General features: G+C 36.3%; 1 protein-coding gene across 1 annotated transcript in view; it reads left to right on the forward strand.

The window, feature by feature from the left end:
- Window positions 1-20,775, forward strand: part of LOC150080682 (dihydrolipoyl dehydrogenase, mitochondrial) — a 222,593-nt gene that overhangs the window by 62,720 nt on the left and 139,098 nt on the right. The window contains exon 4 of the mRNA XM_090381792.1: window positions 15,683-15,818. Within this exon, the coding sequence (XP_090237918.1) occupies window positions 15,683-15,818 (136 nt within the window). The remainder of the gene's footprint in view (window positions 1-15,682; window positions 15,819-20,775) is intronic.

A 20,775-nucleotide genomic window follows, 5' to 3' on the forward strand; every position in this document is an offset into this window, starting at 1 on the left:
TTTCTAAAACTTTTGATTTAAATTTAGTAGTATAACATTATTTTGTGATTTTCTGATTAATTTGGTGTATTTATTCTTTACTCGGCCTTGTAATTGCATAAAAGTATCGGTAAAGGTTTCCACGTGTTTCAACTCCGCTAACCGTTCGTAATTTTCCCGCCTTTGTATACGATATACCGTACTAGATAGCGTTAGTTGAACTTCGTTAGCAGTTAAATTGTACGTTTAAATAAATACATATAACGACTTAGATTACAAACGTAATATAATTAATTTTATTTAACATAATTAATTATACATATAACCACTTAGGTTACGTAACATAAATAATTAGTAAAAACAAATAATTAATACATAACTTGATACGAAAGTTATATAAAGGGATTTCGCAGATAACACTCGTTACTGAAACGTAAATATTTCGTAGATAACACTCGTTACTGAAACGTAAATATTCCGTAGATAACACTCGTTACTGAAACATAAATATAGCGTTATAACTGTGTTTGGATACAAGTTTAGGATTTAATTTTGTACAGAAATCGAAATTTTATTGAAAATAACTCTAAATCATGACTCAAACCAGAGCAGCAAAGCAAAGGGCTCAAGCTAATGGGAATGCTGTGGCCCAGGGGAGAACTGAGGGGGGCAGTTGTCCTCTGAATCACAGCCTTGTAAGATGCACTATTTGCTTGATGTTTGCGGAGCAGTCAAGTATGGGACATGATACTGCCATGGGGGATGTCTTTGTGTGTGTGCGATGCAAGGAGTGTAAGGAGATAAGGCGACAACTCAGCGTTGTTATGGGCCTATATGAGAGCTTGAAGGATAGGGTGGATGCCCTCGAAGGATTACAAGTGAGGGGCCCATCAAGCTCTCAGCTGCCCACACCAATGCCAGAGCTTGCACTTGGTCATCGCGGAACACAGCGGCAACCCCCAAGGCAGAATGCGCTGGTCCCAAAGGAACTAGTATTTGTTGGTGACTCTATTGTCAGGGAAACGGGAAACATGCTTTGTAAAAAGGATAGGTGGAATAGGACCAGGGTATGTCTGCCAGGGGCAAAAGTTGATGACGTTGTAGAGCGGATATCATCTTTTAAGGGCACAAAAGGTGATATAGTTGTACACGTTGGCACTAATGACATTAAGAGTAGGAGACCGGAGGAATTACTTGACAAGTACAGGTCACTGATGAAAAAAAGCCGTGAATTAGGGTTGAAATTGAAAGTGTCTGCAATTCTGCCCAGACACGATAGGAGGGAGTATATGATGAGAGCCCTGTCAATCAATTCGGCCCTGGAAAGATTGTGCAGGGCTCAAGGGGTAGAATTTTTTTCAGCCTGGTCTGTACTTGTTAACAGGAGAGACTGCTTCTACAGGGATGGGATACACTTAAATAGAAAGGGTGCAAGAATGTTTGCTGATGCTATCGAGGCAATGTTAGGTGGGTCGGAAAACTGCTAGATTGGGGGGATACAAGGACTAATAGATTAACAGTAGCCACTGGCAGAGGTGAAAGTGATTCTTGCACTGCTTCTATTGGAATGAGCCGCAGCCTGGAAAATAAGATGCAGGATATTTCAGAGACTGCTGGGAATCATTGGGGTACAAGTAAACACATGGGTTGTGTTAGGGTAGCTAAGAAAAAGAACAGGTGCATGTATACTTGTGTGTACACCAATGCTAGGAGTTTAGTAAATAAATTTGATGAATTTGAGGTATTGCTCAAAACATCAAAGGCAGATATTGTGGGGATTTCAGAGACGTGGTGTCACACAGATATAAGAAATGCAGAACTGGAATTTGGGGAGTACAATGTCTACAGAAAGGATAGACAGGATAGGAAGGGAGGAGGGGTTATGCTATTAGTTAAAAAACACATAAAATCCAAGGAAGTGAAGCCAGTCGACATCGCTGGACAGTGCAGTGTCGAGTCAGTTTGGTGTGACATAAGCATTGGGAGATCAAAATTGAGAGTAGGAGTGTGCTATAGGCCTAATGACTCTGATGAGTATAATAAGAAACTGTTCGGAGAAATAGAGTGGGCCAGTAAATCAGAGAGTCTTATAATGGGGGATTTTAATTTCCCAGATATTGACTGGAATTTGGGGGCTGGTCACTCACACAGTAGCAAGGCTTTTGTGGATTTATTGGATGATTGTTTTCTACATCAGCATGTTCGGGAGGCAACTAGAGGGAGTAATACTCTTGATTTGATTATCAGTAGTGATTCTTCATGCATTAAGAATCTGCAGATAAATGAACCACTTGGTGGCAGTGATCACAGTGTGCTGAAGTGGGAGTTACTCAAAGAGGTAACTACCATTAGGGGTAAAGGGAAGGGGTATTGCTTTCGTAAAGGCGACTACAATGGACTGAGACAGTATTTAAATTCTATACAGTGGGATCAACTGATGATATTGCCAACAGCAAATTCAAAATGGGAAGCATTCAAAGAACTTATCGTGGAAGCTACTAGGCTTTACATACCAACTAAGAAATATTGTTCAAGGTTTAGGCCTAAATGGTTGTCAGATGAACTAATGAGGCATATGGCAGAGAAGAAAAATGCATGGGATACATACAAATTAACACGTGACACGGACGCCTATGATAGATACAAGTTGATCTGTAACCAAGTTACAAAGGAGGTTAGGCAGGCGAAGGCAGATTACGAGAGATCCTTGGCAAGGGATGCGAAGAAAAACAGCAAAGAGTTCTTTACTTATGTAAACTCTAGAAGGAAGGGGATGAATCAGATTGGTCCACTTGAGATCGATGGGTCAACTGTTGATGACCCTGCTCGGGTAGCTAACAAACTAAATGAATATTTTGCATCGACATTCACACATGAGGAGTTATTCAGCGAGGGGAATGCCAGAGGTGTATTCAACTCTAGCAGTAAGCTAGAGAATCTTGTAATAACTGAGAGCAAAGTGGAGGAGAAATTGTTGAAGATAAACACAAGAAAGGCACCTGGGGTGGATGGGATCTATCCAGTTATATTAAAGGAGGCAGCAAAGGAGGTAAGCAAACCCTTAGCCATAATTATGAGAGCTTCCTTGGACTCAGGGGAGGTACCCATTGACTGGAGATGTGCAAATGTGACCCCAATTCACAAAGGGGGATCAAAGGCTGACACAAGTAATTATAGACCTGTGAGTTTAACTTCTGTTCCCGGAAAATTAATGGAGGCACTGGTGAAAGAAGCACTGCAGGATCATCTAGACAAGACTTCAGTTATAGCTAGGACACAGCATGGTTTTGTTAAGGGGAAGTCTTGCCTGACCAATTTGATTGGATACTATGATGCAGTCACAAAAGAACTGGATGCAGGGAATAACTTTGATATTATATACTTGGATCTTAGAAAGGCTTTTGATACTGTTGCACATGGAAGACTGCTGCACAAATTGGAGCAGTGTGGCATTGGAGGCAAGTTGCTGCTATGGATAAAGGGGTGGTTGAGGGGGAGAAGACAGAGAGTGGTAATCAATGGACACTGCTCATCGTGGACTAATGTTATTAGTGGAGTCCCTCAGGGTTCAGTATTGGGGCCTTTATTGTTTTCTGTATTTATAAATGATATTGATGATGGTATATCAGGCTTAATGTCCAAGTTTGCAGACGATACGAAGGTTGGCAGGGTTGTCAAGGACACTACTGACACTATGCTGCTGCAACAGGATTTGGAAAGGTTGAGCAGATGGGCTTCGAGGTGGCAAATGAAGTTTAACATTGACAAATGTAAAGTACTACATATGGGAAACAGCAACCCCAGAGCAACGTATCAACTCTGTGGTACTACACTGACAGTGGTAGAGAATGAAAGGGACCTGGGGGTGGTGGTGCAGGCAGATATGAAGTTCTCTGAGCAGTGCAGACGAGCTGCAAGAGTAGCTCATGGTGTATTGTCAATGATATATAGGAATTTTTCTAGCAGGGATAAGGAGGTGATTATTCCCTTGTATAAGGCAATGGTCAGGCCACACCTAGAGTACTGTATACAGGCCTGGAGGCCTCATTTCAGGAAGGATGTAGAGCTGCTGGAACGAGTACAGAGAAGGGCAACTAGATTGGTGAATGGGACAAAGGGGTTCTCTTACGAAGAAAGGCTTAAGTTTTGCAAATTACAGTGTCTGGAAACTAGGCACCAGCGGGGTGATCTGATAGAGGTGTACAAAGCCTTGAATGGTTTGAGCATGCTCAATGCTGATGGGATTCTTCCTCTAGCTCAGAAAAATCACCTGAGAGGGCATAAATTCAAATTGAGGAAAGACAGATGTAGGATAGATGTGCGGAAATTTGCCTTTAGCCAGCGGGTGGTTGGTGGGTGGAACAGACTTCCATCCCTTGTCGTGGAAGTTGATAGCCTAAATAAGTTTAAGGCTCAGCTGGACAGGTATTTCGAACGAACAGAGGGGTGAAGTGGAAGTGGTTATTTTTATTTATTTATGTTACTTTTTTTTTTTTTTTTTTTTTTGGCTGATGCTGCATAAGCTTGCTTTCTTGCATCAAATGCCTCTACTAATGCTAATGCTAATAATGCTAATGTTTGGAGGATAATCAGACCAACACATTCCACATCAGCAGCTCAACTGGTCACTGTTCTTTGGAGGACTGAACCCACTGCAGTCTATTGTTTGTTGGTAGAAAGCCTGCCCAGGAGGAGCTCCTCTTTGGCCAAATATTGGCCAAAGAGGGACTGACATGCTGGTGAAGCAAATAGCAGTGACTTCAATATGAAATTGTCAGTCTAGATATTTTTTGGAGGGTAGTTTAGTGAAATATTCTGAGTCCATTGAACATTTTATTTCTTCTTATGGGGTGTTAGATATGCACTTTATTACATTAGCATTAGTAGAGGCATACGATGCAAGAAAGCAAGCTTATGCAGCATCAGCCAAAAAAAAAAAAAAAAACCTCCCATTTCACCCCTCCATGCATTCCAAATGCCTGTCTAGCTCCAGCTCAGCCTTAAATTTATTTAGGCTATTAGGTTCTTAGTCTGAGCAAGAGGAAGAATCCCATTAGCATTCAGCTTGCTCAACCCATTCAAGGCCTTATACACCTCAATCAGATCACCTTGCAGTTGCCTACTCTCCAGGTGCTGCAATTTGCAGAACTTAAGCCTTTCTTTGTAAGAGCACCCCTTTGTTCCCCTCACCAATCTTGTTGCCCTTTGTACTCGTTCTAGAAACTCTATATCCTTCCTAAAATGAGGCCTCCAGACCTGTACACAGTACTCTAGGTGTGGCCATCATTTATATGTCATCATTGTTGGCAATCTGAAAGTTTTGTTCAATCTGGATGAGTGTCAAAGGATATTGGGATATTTTCTGTATCCTAAGTAGTTTAGGATATAAAGCTTCAAGCTTATAAAAGTTAACTGTTTTAGAACTATAGAACTGCATTATAATGTATTCAGAAATTGTAATTGTAAACCTACACACTTTTATTATCACTACTTTTTTTGTACTAAGGTCTACTCACGGAAAACAAGCATACACCCACTTGTCAGAGAAAATACAGTTACCTTTCATCTTTACATGCCATGCATATAACATGGATCCTATTTATAGTAAACAACTACAGCCAGGCTTCGCATAATGCAAGTTCGGTTAATGCATTTTTCAGTTATCGCTATTTTCAAAATTATATCACTCTTCACTTTACACGATGCAAATTTCCCATTAACACAACCTTTTGTTTTTATGTGATAGTTGAAAAAGATTTCAATCATGCGCTAAGCTTACTGCGCATTGGATGGGCAATAAACAAGAGTTTGCCTTCCTCAGTGTGCTCCATCAACCATCGGAAGCAGACGTGTTACTTGTTTGTCTCCTGTTAATAAAATCACATGCATACTTGCATTTAAAAATTCTTATTTTTAAATTAAAAAAATAAAAAAAAAATTTGAATTTTTAAATGAGCCAGATGAAAATGTTACCCAAAGGAGATCACGGTAAAAGAACTAGATGAAACCTTTCATATTGCAGAGAACCTCAAACAAAAGGTTTGAGATTCTCTGTGATATTTATTTCACCAGGGCCTAGAGAAGATTGTCATCGGCTATCAGAAATTGATTGATGAAAAAAAGAAAGCTGACTCTGTTAAAATATTTTCTTCATTGTGTATTTTATGAAATAAACATTAATTGTATAATTATTTTCATTATCTTTTACATGATATATAGTTAAAAAGTTATTTAAAAGGTATTTTTAAAATTCTTTATGGACATTCCTGAAGGTTGCGCACCAATTATAATTTTTCCTATTAATTATTAATTTCGATTAACGCGTTTCCATTTTGCATGGTGCACTTGTGGGATGAATTAATCGCATTAATCGAGGCCAGCTTGTACTGTTCCTTTCTTATGTTTAAAAAAAAAAAAAAATAATAATTAAACATTGATTTAAAATTCATGAATAAAAGAAGACACTTTTTCTTAGTCAGTCAGTTAAAAGTTTTGCAATTTGTAACTGACTGAGGAAACTTGTCTTCTTTTCACCTACTATAGTAAACTTGAAAGATGAAGCAAAACACTTGACGTTTTTGAAAATTCAACTTTTACTGCTTTTCTATTAAAAATAAGTTACTGTATAAACAAAAGTGCAAAAATACAATGTCTTATTTGATACTTTGTTATACCATTCAAAAATTCTAACTAAAGTTTAAAAATACTAATTTTATAACGAGAAAACTGTATATTATAATGTATTAAAAAATGTTAACTTAAACTTATACACCCACTTTATTTTAAATATTTGGTAAGAAGGTTCTGGTGCATTTTCTTCATTTGATTCCCCTTCCACAATGTCTTCATCATGATTTATTGCAGAGAAATTATTTTCTGTTGCAGTTGGAAGACCTCTTAATCTACATGGTTCATCAACTGCCTTTCGAGTTTCCTAGCAGGTAGGCATGTTAAATCCTTCTACATTGTCCTCATCTTCTTTTGTTTCATCCTCTTGTTCTTGTGGTTGTATGCAAGACTCTACCTCCGTGTTGGTTAAACACGATTCACCAGTATTGTAGTCAACATTTACGATATAATCAAATGAAGCTACTTCATTTACACTCAATGCAGGCATGACAGCATTCCATTATTGTAGTCAATATTTACAAAATCATCAAATGAAGCTACTTCATTTACACCTATTGCAGGCATGACAGCATTCCATCTATTACTTAGAACGTTTACATCTCACCTTCTACAAAAGAAGTTATTATAAACCTTTAACAATTTACAATTGTTAAGGGTTGTATTTTTAGTAACAGCATTTTATACTTCACTTGATATTCTTATAGCTTGCAGTAAACTGATTCTAAGAGTATTCCCATCGACTGTTCTGGCACTTCTGGCACTTTGCTTGTGATATTTTTCAGAATTTTTGAATAATTCTTTGGTCCAGAGGTTGAAGCTTTGATGTTGGTGTTTGGTGGCAAGGATATAACTGAACCAGCAATTAATATCAGAATAACATGAGCTGCTGTCAATAAACAAAATAATTTTTCTTTTTTATTCATCATTATGCAATCTAACTTAGCCAACTGTTAAAATTTTTTTTTTTTTTTAATTTCAGCTGCTTATTTAGATTTGTAAAATACTGCATAGACTTCAGTGACTAGACAACAATATCATGCTTTCATTATAGGCAATTTTAACCAGATTTTTTTTCTGAAAGCTGTCATTCTTGATGTTACTCAATTGTCTGACATTCTCTAAACATGGTAAAAGATCAGTTAGATCTGTGCATTGACCAATATTCTTCATCAGTTGGGTAAACACTAGAAAAAAATGATCCGTAACCTAGTTTTGCAGTATTAGGAATTCTGGTAGTGTTAAATGGGAATCAGTTGGGCCTCCAGAAAAATCAGCCCATATTAGATCTCACAGTGAATCTAATAATGAATGCACTTATCCAAAATAGATATCTTGTTATGGTATGTCTGGACATTGAAAAGGCCTTTGATACCACTTTGTTTTAAGCATTCATAAAAATTTACATGAATAGGACTTTGAGTTGAATTACTGATTATTTTAAGTTTTTTCCAAAAACCTTTCAAGTTCACTACTGTAATGATCCTTCTTGATCTTGTCCAAGAAGAAAGCGTTCTGCAAGGTTTCTTTCTTGCAAAACACTTTCTGCATTCTCTGTGGTTAGAATAAATTATGTGACAATTTTCCAGTTACTGTTGATTCCTGTGTCCATGTAGTTTTATCATATCTTGTTTTATCAAACCTACAGAACATGTGCACCATTGAATGATGGCTTCAGATCTCAACAAATAAAATTGGTTTATGGATGTCACAATGGCTACCACTTACTGCTTAAAAAACCATGGCCATTAATTTTAGCAAAAACTGTCAAATGGATGTGATACCACTTTAATGTTTACATTCCTAAAGTATGTAATGCAAATAAGAGCTCTTTGTGTGAAGAAACTGATTATACTTTAAGATGATCTGTTCTATGAGAGGAGCTGATTGCTATACACTATTTCACCTGTTGATCAGATTTCACTTAGACTATGTGGTCCCAGTTTATGGCTGTATGAATAAAGCATATTGGCATACCTTAATCCAGTTCGGTGCTAGAATTCATCTGGCCTCAAAGTGTATATATAGATGCTAATGAACTTGTGCTTCATTTCAGAAGAAAGATGCCGCTTCTCACCTTTACAGTCTTCCTTGTTATCTTATCTGCTATGTTTTTCAGTGAGTAAACATCTATAGAAAGAAATCTAGAAAAGATAAACCCACAGTTATCAATTTACAGGAATGTATGTAGCAGTGGAATGTCCATCTTGATAACATCTACCAAGATTCAGAATCAGTACAACCTCCATAGACACTGTGCATGCCTCTTTGTGATAGTTGTTTTTGTTATTGTGGAAAACTAATCTCTGGTGAGTCATAATATTAGCGAATTGCATTGTGTCTGTAGTGCTGAACTCTGTACAATGGAGCTGGCTTTGGCACTTCTTAATAATTATTCAATTCACAGGCTCTGATATATACAGATCCATTCAGTGCAGTGATAGACCAGCAAAATAAATCCAAAACTAAACATCCTCTTGAAGTAAATTAGATCTGTTGTACTTCACCTCATTGAAAATAAACAGCCTTTAAATTTTGCTGGATTCTCAGACATGATCAAACTAAAAAGAACTCTGAGTAGAGTTTCTTGAAGCGTGATCCCTATTCTAAATCTCATTTCCCTGATTAGGTCAGTCATATAACAAGTACGTATGTCACAAACTGTGAATGTAAATATGGCATATATAAACACACAACAAGCTGATACAAATGCAACAGAAACCACACTGGCTTCTGACTAAACAAACATGGAGGCCACACTTGCTGAAACATTGGTACTCATCTGGTTGTACCTGTACCCCTCGAGGTACAGTTCTTTCAGGGATATTCTGACATTCAAAATTGGCTTTATTGAAAAATTGTAAATTTTTAATATCTCTATGATAAATTTATTTGCGTTGGTCATGTATTAAGGTTGACTCATCAGCTGTTTTTCGTATTATCTCTAAAATACATTTAATTGACACAAATTTCATGGAAAAAAATATAATGGGATTACAATACTGTTTGAGAAAATTGTAAGGGGCATGTCAAGAGAAAAGGTTGAATGCCACTGCTAGAGCACCTATCAGTTATACTTATTTAACACATCTCTCTTTCTTTCTATGGCCACAGAAGCTGACGCGCTAACAACTAACTAACATCTCTCTTTCTTTCTAGTAGGAAATGGCCCTCCCCCACACACACACCCACGGACCACTTACTGCTCTTCCTTATTTAGTGTAAAACATATCTTTATGCACTCTACTCAAAAGCTGCTAGAAGTGCACCTTTCTGGTTCCTATCTAATGATTTTATGATTCTATCTAATGAATGTCTTTAGAACTAAGTTAGATTATTGGGGATGATAGCAACTTGATGGAATTTTTCATATATGTAAAAAAAATTAAATCATACAGGGACTGTTAGTAAAGAATGATCATAATTTTTCATGAATCACACAGTTTGCTATTTCTAGCTGAGCTGTGGAATTTAAGGCCAAACAAAGCTGCATCACTTAGCAACTGCACAGTTCACTCATGCTAATGGTGTGGCCTTGGCGGCCGGTAAGTTTATACTCATTGGTTTTGCCTATGTACAATGGATGTGACATGTGAGGAACAGTATGCTGCTCTCAAATTTTGTTTCCATCTCAAGAAAACATTAGCTGAAGCATATGAAAATTTAAGAGGTTTATGGTGAATCTGTGCTTCCATATAGCACAACTTGCAGGTGGTTTAGAACGTTTAAAGATGGACATGATTCGATCACAAAAATAGGTGGTCTTGGAGTTCCAACCACTGCTGTCACCACAGAAACCATAAACGCTACTTCTGTAATTGCAAGAGGTCATTGTATAACCTCTTGCAATTACAGAAGTTTAGTGGGCAAGTGGCAGAGATATTGAGAATATCAGGAAGCACGTATGGTATTCTCCATGACCATTTGTATATGACATGTTTGTGCACACTGGGTTCCAAGACTACTTACACCTGAGGAGCAGCAAGTTTGTATGGAGGTTTGTCAGGAGCTGCAACAGCTGTTTACTGAAGGTGGTGGGGTTCTTCACAAGGTGTTAATAGTGGATGAGACATGGCTTTATCATTTCAACCCAGAGAGTAAGCAGCAAAGCTCTGTGTGGAAGTCTACATCATGCTAACACTGAAAAAAGAGCAAAAGTTTAAAAAAAAAATTAAGCTTATCATATTTAGATTTGTAAAATGCATAGAAAGACATCTACTTAGCTAGAAAAATGTCATGTCTTCAAGTTATGGCTTCTGCAGGAAAGGTTATTAGTCATCTCTTTTTTTTTGTTTGCCATTCAAAGAATAGTTTATCAGCATTCTGTGCCACATCATACAACTGATTTGGGACCTTACTACTTACTACAAAGTGTGCAGTACAGTTTGGGACCAAACTGTACTGCACACTTTGCATGATCACGTTCATCCCAAATGACAACTGCATGCAGGTGGATGGATGCTGCATCACAACAGTGCAAGATTTCACTTTTCTCATACTTTAGCCAGCATTATTGTCAAATTTGTTCCTCATCTGTTCTCCAGCCCTGACCTTGCACCCAGCAATTGTTTTATTTTTTTATTTCCACAGTTAAAGAAGGAGCTGCGAGAAAATTGTTTCCAGTCATAAGTTGTAAAGACATCGGAGGTGATTCTCAAATGCATGTCAAAAAATTACTTCCACCATGCTGAAGAATGTCAGAAATGTTGGAGTAAGCCCATTTCTGACATTCTTTGAAAAGAATGTCTGAAATGGGCTTACTTCAACTTTACCTTCATTTCTTTGAAAAGAATGTCAAAGAAACACAAATGAAAAAAAAAAAAAAAAAAATGTATGATCATTCTTTATTGAATAGCCCTCATATATATATTTCTTTTCCTTAATGTCGCATAGGCTGGCAATTTCCCTGTTCTTTTGAAATAAAGCTCCATTAAGAAACAATTTATAGGTGTAATTGTGATTCATTTGTTATTCCTCATTATGTAGAAGAGCTATAGACTGGCTACCTTGCTGAAGATCATTTTTCTTGAGTTTCCTTAATAGTCCATTTTAGAACCTTTCATCTCTCTGTAATATCTTACATTGATTTACAACATATCCATTACTTATGTAATTAAGTTAGGGTTTCTTGGTCTGTGGGTTGGGAAGGAATTTAGTAGGGTTCCAAGAATTTTTAAGATTATGTAAGATATTCTAAATATATTTTAATGATTAATATATAGGGTAATTGGAAGTTTGCTACCTGTTTTTAAAATGCTGCTTTAGAGGAGCAAAATCACATAAAATATTTATTCAGGTTTTGTTAGAGAATTTCATACTATTTAATATCCTGCTGCATGTGTTTTTTTTTTTTTTTTTCCCTTTGATTTGTTTTAGATAAGTAATGGTTGGACAACTGGGCATCAAAGATAGAGCAACGATTGCATACAGATATGAAGTATGGCATCACTGTCAACTATTCAGAAATGGTGGCAAGCTGAATTTAGTAAGGAATGCAACACTGAATCTTAAAACCTAAAAAAAAAAATACAAGAGGGTCTGTGGTTGAGAGAAATAAAGCAAATCAGTGGAAGGCCATTTACTTCTATGATGGTTAAGGAGATTTAAGTGATACAAGATGTGATTTAAGTGATGCAAGATGCAATTTCTTAGGGCTTTTTTCACTAAGCCCTAAGAAATCCATTAGTATGTTTATGCATGAAACTGGGCTGGCCTATCATTTTGTATAGGAAATTTTGAAAACAAAACTAAAATGAAAACCACATTATCATTATTGTGTAGGACAGTGGTTTCAACTTTTTTCATTGCATATCTTTATTTTACTTAAAAGGACTAATGCACACCACAGAATAAAAAATTAAATATATATTTTTTATATATATATATATTTTTATTTATAAATCATTTACATGGAAGGCATATCTAAAATCACATTTTAAAAGATCACAAATAAATAAAATACAAAATAAAATTAAATTGAAGTTCTAGTACAAAATTATATGAAATCATTAATGTAACAAGTATAGTAAATGTAATGTAATACTATTTGTTTTATTTATAAATAATATAAAGGTGCCTCCATAGCCAGGTGGGCAGGAGCAGCAGTGCGTAGCACACGCTTCTTGATTAGACCGGGGTTCGAGCCCGTGACCACCAAATACGGAGGATGCGGAAAGGTCAGGGAATGACCACCGCATATCCCCGGAGCAATATGGCCTTAGTTGCTAATGCTCCTAAAAACCAAATAACAACAAATAATATACATGGTATGCATTATATCTAGAATCACAGCGATAAATAAATAATAAATTTTCTGTTTATACTCCAGGACGACCAAACGGTCAGAGGAGTTCACAAGATAGACAGAATACAAGAAACAGCACTGTATTTAGCAGTCACGGGCTTGAAATCTGGTCATTCAAGGCACATGTACTTATGCACCCACACGCCTGACCACTCAGCTATGGCCGCAAGCACAATCTATACTTTCTTGATCTACATTTGTTCAAACGATGGAAGATATTGAGCCTGAAGTGAGCATGTGGCTGCTTTGTTTCAGACATATGCAAAACTGATGGCATGATCAAACAAAGCTGCTTATTGAATTATTAAAAAAACATTTATTTATAATTTTTATTTTCAATTTAGTTTTGAAAAACTAAAGTTTTCATAATTAATAAATATTGATTTATTGCGGATTATATATTGTGCACCCCATGAATCATCTTGCACACCCCTAAGGTGCACACACCCGACTTTAGAGACCACTGGTGTAGGAGCTTTATTTAGATAACTGTGATCAGTAGATAAATGACTACCAAGACCTCTCAAGATCATATAACAGATGATCAGATGAAGCCATTTTTCACAGTCACTGCTTTTATAGACACATCCATTAATGTGATCACATGATTTGCAGAAAACTGTGAAGAGCCAAAGCCATCCCAATAGTATAGGTGAGAGAATTTCAGTATAGGTGAGAGAATTTTTGGACAATACTTTTTAACAAGATACAATATATTTAGAAAAGATAGCTCACTGTGCTTCAGAATTTACTTTTTCTTGATGTCATTCATTGTAAAATGTGCATGAAATGAACATTATGCAGATTTCATTCTACCACACTTAAACGTTTATGTGCAAAAACTGTCCTGACATTAATTCTTTAAGAGAAGAATTTGGAGTTGTGGGCTAGCAGAGTGGTTGGCATCGAACTCTGATTTGACCTTTTTCCATCTGGGTCAAAGAAAAAGTTTACCACACAAAGCCAAGAACTGTTGATGAACTGATTGAAATTACTGGTAGTGTTCCTATGGACTTTCACATTTAGCAGAAAATATAGTAACAAAAAATATTTTTGTACACTGTCTTATTGGCACTATGTGGACAAGGAGTCCTGTGCTAGATAAGTCAGGCCCAATTTACTCCTCTTGAATAAGTGTTTTTGTTTATAACCAGCATATTCTTAGGGTGGTATGTTTGTCTTGGGTGGGGACCATGCACTCTGGGACTGACTAATGTAGCCAGAAATGGTTTTGAGGACCTATAAAACCTCATATTCTGAAAGTAAACATTGTTCGGTGTTGGTTAGGGACAGGAATCAAATCAGACTTTTTTCTACTTTCATGCTTTTGTAAATAGATGTGTGGAAAAGCAGCTCTTGTAACACTACCAAATGCAGTGGTCTCCAACGTTAGCGACATTATCACTTTATATGTTTGAATTAAAAACTTGTGTAGTTGCCCTAATATCCTTTTCACATAATTATTGTATTTTCCAGAGGAAACTTCATAGGTTTATTCATATAATAAAATGAATTTTGAGAAAAAGAGGGTTTGGGAAATAAAACTGAAGTTATTTTACAATAAAAAATATATAGTTACTGAAAATTAATTTCATATTTACCAATATTTTAATAATAAATGAAAAGCAATAAAGGAAAGTTGACAACATATTAGAGGTATTTCACTAATACTGAACTGGATGTGAAGTGTAATTCATTACAGAATATATTTTTAAAGATTCAGGCATATCTGATATCGCTATTTCAGTTTCCCTTTTTTTTCTCTTCTTCAGTCACTAATTATATTTTAGTGACCAGTGCATTGCTTATGAAATTGTTTTTTACTCATGAAATTGGTAGATGTTAAACTTTTATGTCCATTGACATATTTCACTATATAAAGCTAGTCTCACCCAGTTCTTAAATCCATGGCATCTGTCAATCATTCACTACTCCCACCTTTCTCATAAATGATTTAAATGATTTTTTAATAGCAGTATTAACAAATTGCAAATCTATAATTACAAATATAGATTTGCAATTTGTTAATGAGACCACTAGTTATGTTTACTAACTTTGAATAATTAGAAATGACAATTTTACTTTCTTGGTTAAGTGAGCTCTGCAAGTCTATACTCTGCTGGGGAAATCCCTCATTAGGAGAAAATCTAGACTTAAAATACCTCTCCATACTTTTTATATCCTCATTTCTCATGACTTCTTTAAAAACCACCCACTTTAAAAAGGCTTGTTGGATATAGATTTTCTTTTAAAAATAACCTTTGGGACAGGTTAAAGCCACCTGATGTTAAGGATAAAATAATTGTAAAAAACTTGACTTATTAGAATATGCCATTATCAAGGATAGCACATCAAAACTATAAGTTTTGACATGCCATGGGACCTTGTCCATGTTTCTGGAGGATTAAACACCTTTTAAATTTTTCTTCACAAAATGTCTGAAGCAACGTGTAGTTTAACATAAATTTTACGGGTTAATCGTTTAATCCCACTGAAAGCTAACGAGTATCATATTTTCCTGGAGAAATCCAGGAAAATATGATACATTTAATATTCATAAATATTTAGAGCTACTTCCATGTCTAGTAAAGTTATCCTTGTCTTTAGGTATTCATATTTATAGATTTGTAATTTTCAGTATTTCTCCTAAAATAATCCTCCTGAATATTGAGGGTTTGCTGTTTGTTACAGAACTGTAGCTCCCTGTAGCTTGAATTATCCAGGAATATTATATGCACATTTTTAAATTTTTTTATTTTCTTATATATATAGACGGTGTGTATTGAGAAGAATGATACACTTGGTGGTACTTGCTTAAATGTAGGCTGTATTCCTTCTAAGGCATTGCTTCATAATTCTCATCTTTATCATATGGCACACACAGATATGAAAAATAGGGGTATTGAGTGTAAGTAATTGTATATTTAACCTTTTGCAACTTATCATTATTATTGAGCAATTTAGAAAATGTGCATGTGTGTGTATATTTCTGTAAAAATATTTATTTTACAAGGTATTGAATGGATTACGGCAATAGCTCTGTATTCTACTTATCAGGACGCTATTGAAATGCAGTTGCTACATATACAATTAGCACAATCAAAATGACATGCACAATATCACCGCCATCACCATTCTTTTTAGTAATATTGAGCTATTTTCTGTTGAATTTTGATGATTAAAGTATTGTGCCGTTATCACTGTTGTTTATTTAGTGTCAATAAACTTATCAGTTTTTTACTAGAATTTTGAGCCTTTGTTTCCCTTTATTCATTATCCACAAAATTCTGTCCCATCAAACGTTTCTCAGGTATTGAAATATGTTCAAGCAGTTTATTAGAAGTTTAAGAAATTCTTACACAAAAATAAGATTTATTATAACAATTGAATGTTAAGATGAATGACTGCTATCCAAGCTTACTATTGTATTTATTTACCATTTCATATTTATTTCTTTAATTTGCTACCTTAAGTGCAAAACTACTCAATTATTGTATTTTTTGGAGGAAGCTCCAGTGGTTGTACATACAAAAAAAATTAAAATGCAGATGCAGAAATATAATGCATTGTAATTGATTTTATACATCTGCTAATACTTGAATGCCCTTACATTAATTGCTCATCCTAAAACAGTGTGCAGAAGTGCTGCCGCCAATATAGTTGTTATATCAATAACAGGATATCTTGGGGAGAAAAAGTACATGAATATATATATATATATACCGTATTTCTTCGATTCTAAGACACCATCGATTGTAAGACGCACCTTAATTTCAGAAAAGAAGCTTTGATTCTAAGAAAAAAATAAATAAAACACTAAAATAAATCTAACAAATATTTTTATTATAATGGAACTCAATTTACTAACAACAATAGTACTGATATTTATCAGTAGGTATTCATCACTTCCTTCTGAATCTTCTAAGCCGTTGATATCTGCATCTGAATCATTATCAGAGTTTACTTCACGTTGAGGGTCAGATTCTTCTGAGTCGTCGTTATCTTCATTATCCCATAATATATCATCTTCTGAGCTATCGAGAGCATTGGTGACGCAATATTTTTTAAATGAGTGCTTGACTATTCTTTCTGGGATCAGCTTCCAAGCTGTTGTGATACTCATTCTGCCAGTTTTGATGCCGGGGCTTTCTTAATTTTTCCGGAAGGTGTTGGTCAACAGCCAGGATTCATATTCCTTTCTCAAGTAATCCTTAAATGGTTTGTTGACTGAAATGTCGAGTGACTGCAGTTGGCTAGTCATGCCACCAGGAACCACAACCAAGTCACCATGTTTTTGCATGATTTTATTTTTGACCCGTTTGGACAAATGTCCATGAAATGCATCAAGTACTAGCATGCTGGGTTGGTTATGAAGACTTCCAGGACGTCTATTCCACACAACATTTAGCCAGTCTTCCATAAGCTCTGCCGACATCCATCCATTTTTTTGTGCACGCACAATAACATTTTGGGGGAAAATTTCATTCTTCGGTATGGTTTTTCGATTTAAAATTAAATATGGTGCAACTTTCGACCATCAGCGGTGATGCATAGCATCACAGTGATACGCTGCTTTTCGTAGCCCATGGTTATAATCTTGATTTCTTTAGCACCCGGGCACCTCCATAGCCAGGTGGGCAGGAGCAGCAGTGCGTAGCATACGCTTCTTGATTAGACCGGGGTTCGAGCCCATGCCCACCAAATACGGAGGATGCAGAAAGGTCAGGGAATGACCACCGCATATCCCCGGAGCAATATGGCATTAGTTGCTAATGCTCCTAAAAAAACAAATAACAAAATCTTTAGCATTGACGGTGTAATTTCAAAGCATATTGAAGAAGACCGGGGTTTCATCAGCATTTTCAATTTGACTAAACTCAGTTTCTTTTTTTCCTTAATTTCATCACCTGTCGCTGAAAGTTACTTCAGTTGAAAGTCTGCAGGAATTTTTTGACAGACAGATGTTTGGCACCTTAACGATAATCCACTATGACGCATGAGTCTGTCACACCAGCCGCGACTGTCTTTAAAAATTATTTTCTCTATTGTGACGGACTCGGCAATTTCTCCGGCTTTCAATTGCATGGATTGTCAAGTGATGAGTAATCCTTTTGAGTGTGTCTCCATTACAAAACATATCACAGCTTCATCGGCTTGTGGAAATCTTCCTTTCTTAGGCTCTGTAAAGCACTTGGTTGTTGCTTTGCATGAAAATATGGAATTGCGATCATTTCTCCAACGATGAACATTTATTTCACTAATATCAAAATGTCGATCCACAGCTCTATTTCCATGTTCTTTTGCATACACAATAACTTTTCGTTTCAGTGCGGCTTCGTAGTGCAATCTTTTTGACATTTTAATGTGCAATAAGGGATCAAAATTAACGAAATACAGTAACTCCACTTATGTACTTTCGAAGATACAAACAAAACTTCCTAGTTTTCGCTGAGTGAGCTCCACTATAATGAAATAGCGGTGGCTTCACATTTTAAAGGCACGTGAAATCACCCACGCCACTTTATTCTCCATTGGAATTGGAGAACGGTCAAACTTGGAGGCGGGGTTTCCACATAAAAACAAAACGTGTGGTGCTGTGAAAAGTGCGGGAAAATTAAAAAAAAAAAAACTGCGATTGTAAGAATAAATTCACTTTATTCACTTTATTGCCAAAAAAAAAAAAAAAAAAAATACGGAAAAGAAATGACTACCCAATAAATCTAATCAGAGTGTGGAAAAACAAACTCACAATGAATAAATGAAATAAATAATAAAAACACAAAAGCATAGAACAATGCAAAACGTGTGCAGCATTGTTGCACTATATATATATATGAGGGATGATCATTTAATTCATGGACTGGTGCAAGATCTTATCTGAATTGTCATTATCTGAATCTTCTGTGGATTTCTCCTTCTCAAAATACCCTTGAAATTTACACACTTTTGTCACCATCGTACCTATGCATTAAATGCTTCTTATAAGCTATTTTTCAAAAGACACTGCGAAGTGCTTCCAGTGGCTCTGCGAGCATCATTATGTCAGACACAAAACACTTGCCTTTCAGAGCTTTCTTCAGACATGGAAACAGGAAAAATTGCATGGGGCTATGTCCGGTGAATAAGGGGGATGTGGAAGAACCCGGCACAGGGTTCTTCCACATCCTAGCTATACGGGGCCTGGCATTATCTTGATGGAGGAACCACTTCACACTGGAAAGTTCGGTCACACCGGAATATGGCTGTCCTACCAAGACACTCATTACCATATCCTTCTTTCATCTCTTAAACAGTATCTGATGTATTTAAGCCCCATTTGACAGTAACAAACGGGCTGTCATCTGTATGACTGACATGATACTTGCTTCAAACGATCATCAGTGACACAAGGCTAAAAAACTCTTCACACAGCACTAGCTCGACAAGTACTGGCATGCATGCACAGTCTACTCAGTAGTAATTGGGGAGAGCACCTGTAGCGACAGGTAAAAATTTGAGTGGTAAACGTAAAATCTGGCACCAGTCTGCGAATTAAGTGATCACCCCTCGTATATATGAATGGGATAACTATTGACAATAGTGTTCTAGTTGCTGACAAACTGAATAATTATTTGTGTCTACATTCACACATTAAACGATTTTAGAGATGGGGATACCAGAAGTGTAACTAATTCTGAATGGGAGCTAAGTGATTTTGTGATAAATGAGAAGAAATTGGAAGAGAAACTGTTGAAGCTAAAGTAAATAAGGAGCCTAGAGCCAATGGACCTTATCCATTTATATTGAAAGAAACAGCAAGGGAGATAAGCAAACCTTTAGCTATAATTTTGAGAGCATCCAATAATTGCTATTCAGAGGGTCACTATAGATTAGAGGTGTGCAAATGGCTCCTATTTAACGGGCACCTCCGTAGCCAGGTGGGAAGGAGCAGCAGTGCGTAGCACACGCTTCTTAATTAGACCGGGATTCGAGCCCGTCACCACCAAATACGGAGGATGCAGAAAGGTCAAGACCATCGCATATTCCCGGAGCAATATGGCCTTAGTTGCTAATGCTCCTAAAAACCAAACAAACAGCAACCTATTCAACAAGGCATCAAAGGACGGAGTGATTAGTTAGAGATCTGTGAACTTGATTTCTCTTCCAGGCAAAATAATAGTCAGTGGTGAAAGAAATAATGCAGGATTATCTTGACAGAAATGCAGGTTATACAGCAATCACAGCATGGATTTGTACAGCAGCCTTTAATGTACCACATGAAAGAGTGTTGCACAAATTGGAACAGTGGGTATTAGAGACAGGAACACTGCTATAGATAAAAGAATGGTTGAATTGCATAAGACAGAGGTGTTATTAATGTCCACTACTCTTCATGGACTTATGTTATTAGTTTTCTCCCTCAGAGTTCAGTGCTGGGACCGTTAACATTTTCATTATTAACAATATTGATGAAGGTATATCAAGTTAAACGTTGAAGTTTGCTGATCATACAATGGTTGGCAGGGTGGTTAATGACAAATATCAGGGTATGCTACCATAACAAGACCCAGACAAATTAGGCAGATTTGCCTAATTTGTCTGAGAGATGGAAGTTGAGGTTTAATATTAATAAAAACAAGGTACTAAACTTGCATTTATCAATTGCAAGGGCATTCTATTTTATGTGAGTAGTGGTAATCCTAGAATAACATACCACACTGAGAGTGGTAGAGAATGAAAAAACACCTGGGGATAATTGTACAGCCAGACATGAAGTTCTCTGAATATTTCAAATAGGCTGCTAGAACAGCTCATGAGATTTTGTTAATGATATACAGGAATTTTGTCTGAAGAGACAAGGAAATGATTATCTTGTTATATTAGGC

The sequence above is a fragment of the Mastigoproctus giganteus genome, chromosome 9 (genome assembly GCF_048544385.1).
Source record: "Mastigoproctus giganteus isolate SK-2022 chromosome 9, ASM4854438v1, whole genome shotgun sequence".
NCBI lineage: Eukaryota > Metazoa > Arthropoda > Arachnida > Uropygi > Thelyphonidae > Mastigoproctus > Mastigoproctus giganteus.